At 43.6% G+C, this 1529-nt stretch overlaps 1 protein-coding gene across 1 annotated transcript; it reads left to right on the forward strand.

Moving 5' to 3' along the window:
* Positions 1 to 3: 3 nt before the first annotated feature.
* On the forward strand, positions 4 to 1147 carry LOC107755284 (zona pellucida sperm-binding protein 3-like; the record flags this gene model as incomplete). Its single annotated transcript, XM_016572032.1, has 4 exons — positions 4 to 306; positions 574 to 692; positions 776 to 879; positions 951 to 1147. Coding segments are annotated over 4 exons (708 nt in total), but the record flags the coding sequence as incomplete, so codon positions are not given.
* Between the last annotated feature and the right edge of the window lie 382 nt (positions 1148 to 1529).

Here is a 1529-nt window from a genome sequence, read left to right on the forward strand (position 1 = left end):
CAGGAGAAGCAGCTGTTGCAGGGTCCAGTCAAGCCTTTGAGTTGGAGGTTTCCCATCGTTCCAGAGGTGCAAAGCGAGTTGGCGGTGGATTTTCAGTTGAGGCAACCCGTGACTCCCAGTAGTGTGGCTGTTCAATGCGGTGAGAACCGGGTTCTTGTGGAGGTAAAGAAGGATTTGTTTAGCAATGGTCAACTGATCCAGCCATCTGGTTTGTCTATGGGAGGCTGTCCTGTCGTCGGTGAGGACTCTGCATCTCGGGTGCTCATCTTTGAATATGAACTACAGGACTGCAATAGTGTGCTGATGGTAAGAACTATTAAATCTTACTGGATTTGTACACCAAAAAAAAAGGTTCTTTGTGTCAATTGTAACTTGACTGTTTAACATGGACTTTTCCATTCCTATAGTGGTGGGGTTTTTTTATCCATTTTTTTTAAATGAACTGCTCACTGGAAGCTGCTATTGGGGAACCAGAAGTGGTTCTATAGCATGGCTGCTAAAACTTATTTATTTTTGAACCTTTTAAGAGTAGTCGAGGAGAACTCTCATGGTAATGACTTCAATCTCTTACAGATGACTGAGGATGAGCTTGTCTACACCTTTGCTCTTACCTACACTCCTGAGGTGTTTGCTGGAACTCCGATTACCCGTGCCGATCGTGCAGTTGTTGGTGTTCAATGCCACTATCAAAGGTAAGTGACCGGATGTGGTTTTTCAGCACTGTTTATTGTGGTGTTGCAACTGGAAAAGTTTTTGGTACCTACTTGAACTGCAGGTTCTATAATGTGAGCAGTAATGCTTTGAGGCCAACTTGGGTCCCTTATGCCTCAACGGAGGTTGGCGAGGAAGTCTTGATGTTCTCCCTGAAGCTCATGATGGGTTTGTGCAGGTTCTTTAGATCTTAAGCCTTGTCAATGAGGCTGTGCCTAAACCGTTCTTTTCTCTTTCAGATGACTGGTCCTATCAGAGGCCTTCAAACTTATACTTTCTGGGTGACGTTATTAATATTGAGGCATCTGTGAAGGTGTACAACCACGTCCCTCTGCGTGTGTTTGTGGACCGCTGTGTGGCCACCCAAGTACCTGATGTGAATGCTCATCCGAGATATTCCTTCATTGAGAATCATGGGTAAAGTCACGTCACTTTATTCTTGAGTGAGTTCTGTGACCACTTTGTCACTGAGAATTAGGGTGAGTCAACTATCAAGTGACAAGGTGTTTTAGTTCCTTTTGGTAAGTGCTGTTTCTCAACACTGAGAATCACCATCCCAATGTTCATAATGTCCATCCTAAATAGTACGCGAGTAAAATAAGTGTTCCAAAGCATTGTATGTTAGAGTATGCCAAAAGTCCCCGGATGGTCCATTTCAGATTTTAAGTGTGGGTCCGTGTACATTCTAATGGCAAATATTGCCCACAGTCCGTTGCTCTTTGGTGAAAGATTTGGTTCAGATCTACAAACCTGAATGAAGAAACTACAAACAGGGTGGATGTGAGGCTAATGGTTAAGTAGAGGATTTTAGATTAAGG

Source organism: Sinocyclocheilus rhinocerous, unplaced genomic scaffold (assembly GCF_001515625.1).
Source record: "Sinocyclocheilus rhinocerous isolate Xijiao unplaced genomic scaffold, SAMN03320098_v1.1 scaffold29377, whole genome shotgun sequence".
Taxonomy (NCBI): Eukaryota; Metazoa; Chordata; class Actinopteri; order Cypriniformes; family Cyprinidae; genus Sinocyclocheilus; species Sinocyclocheilus rhinocerous.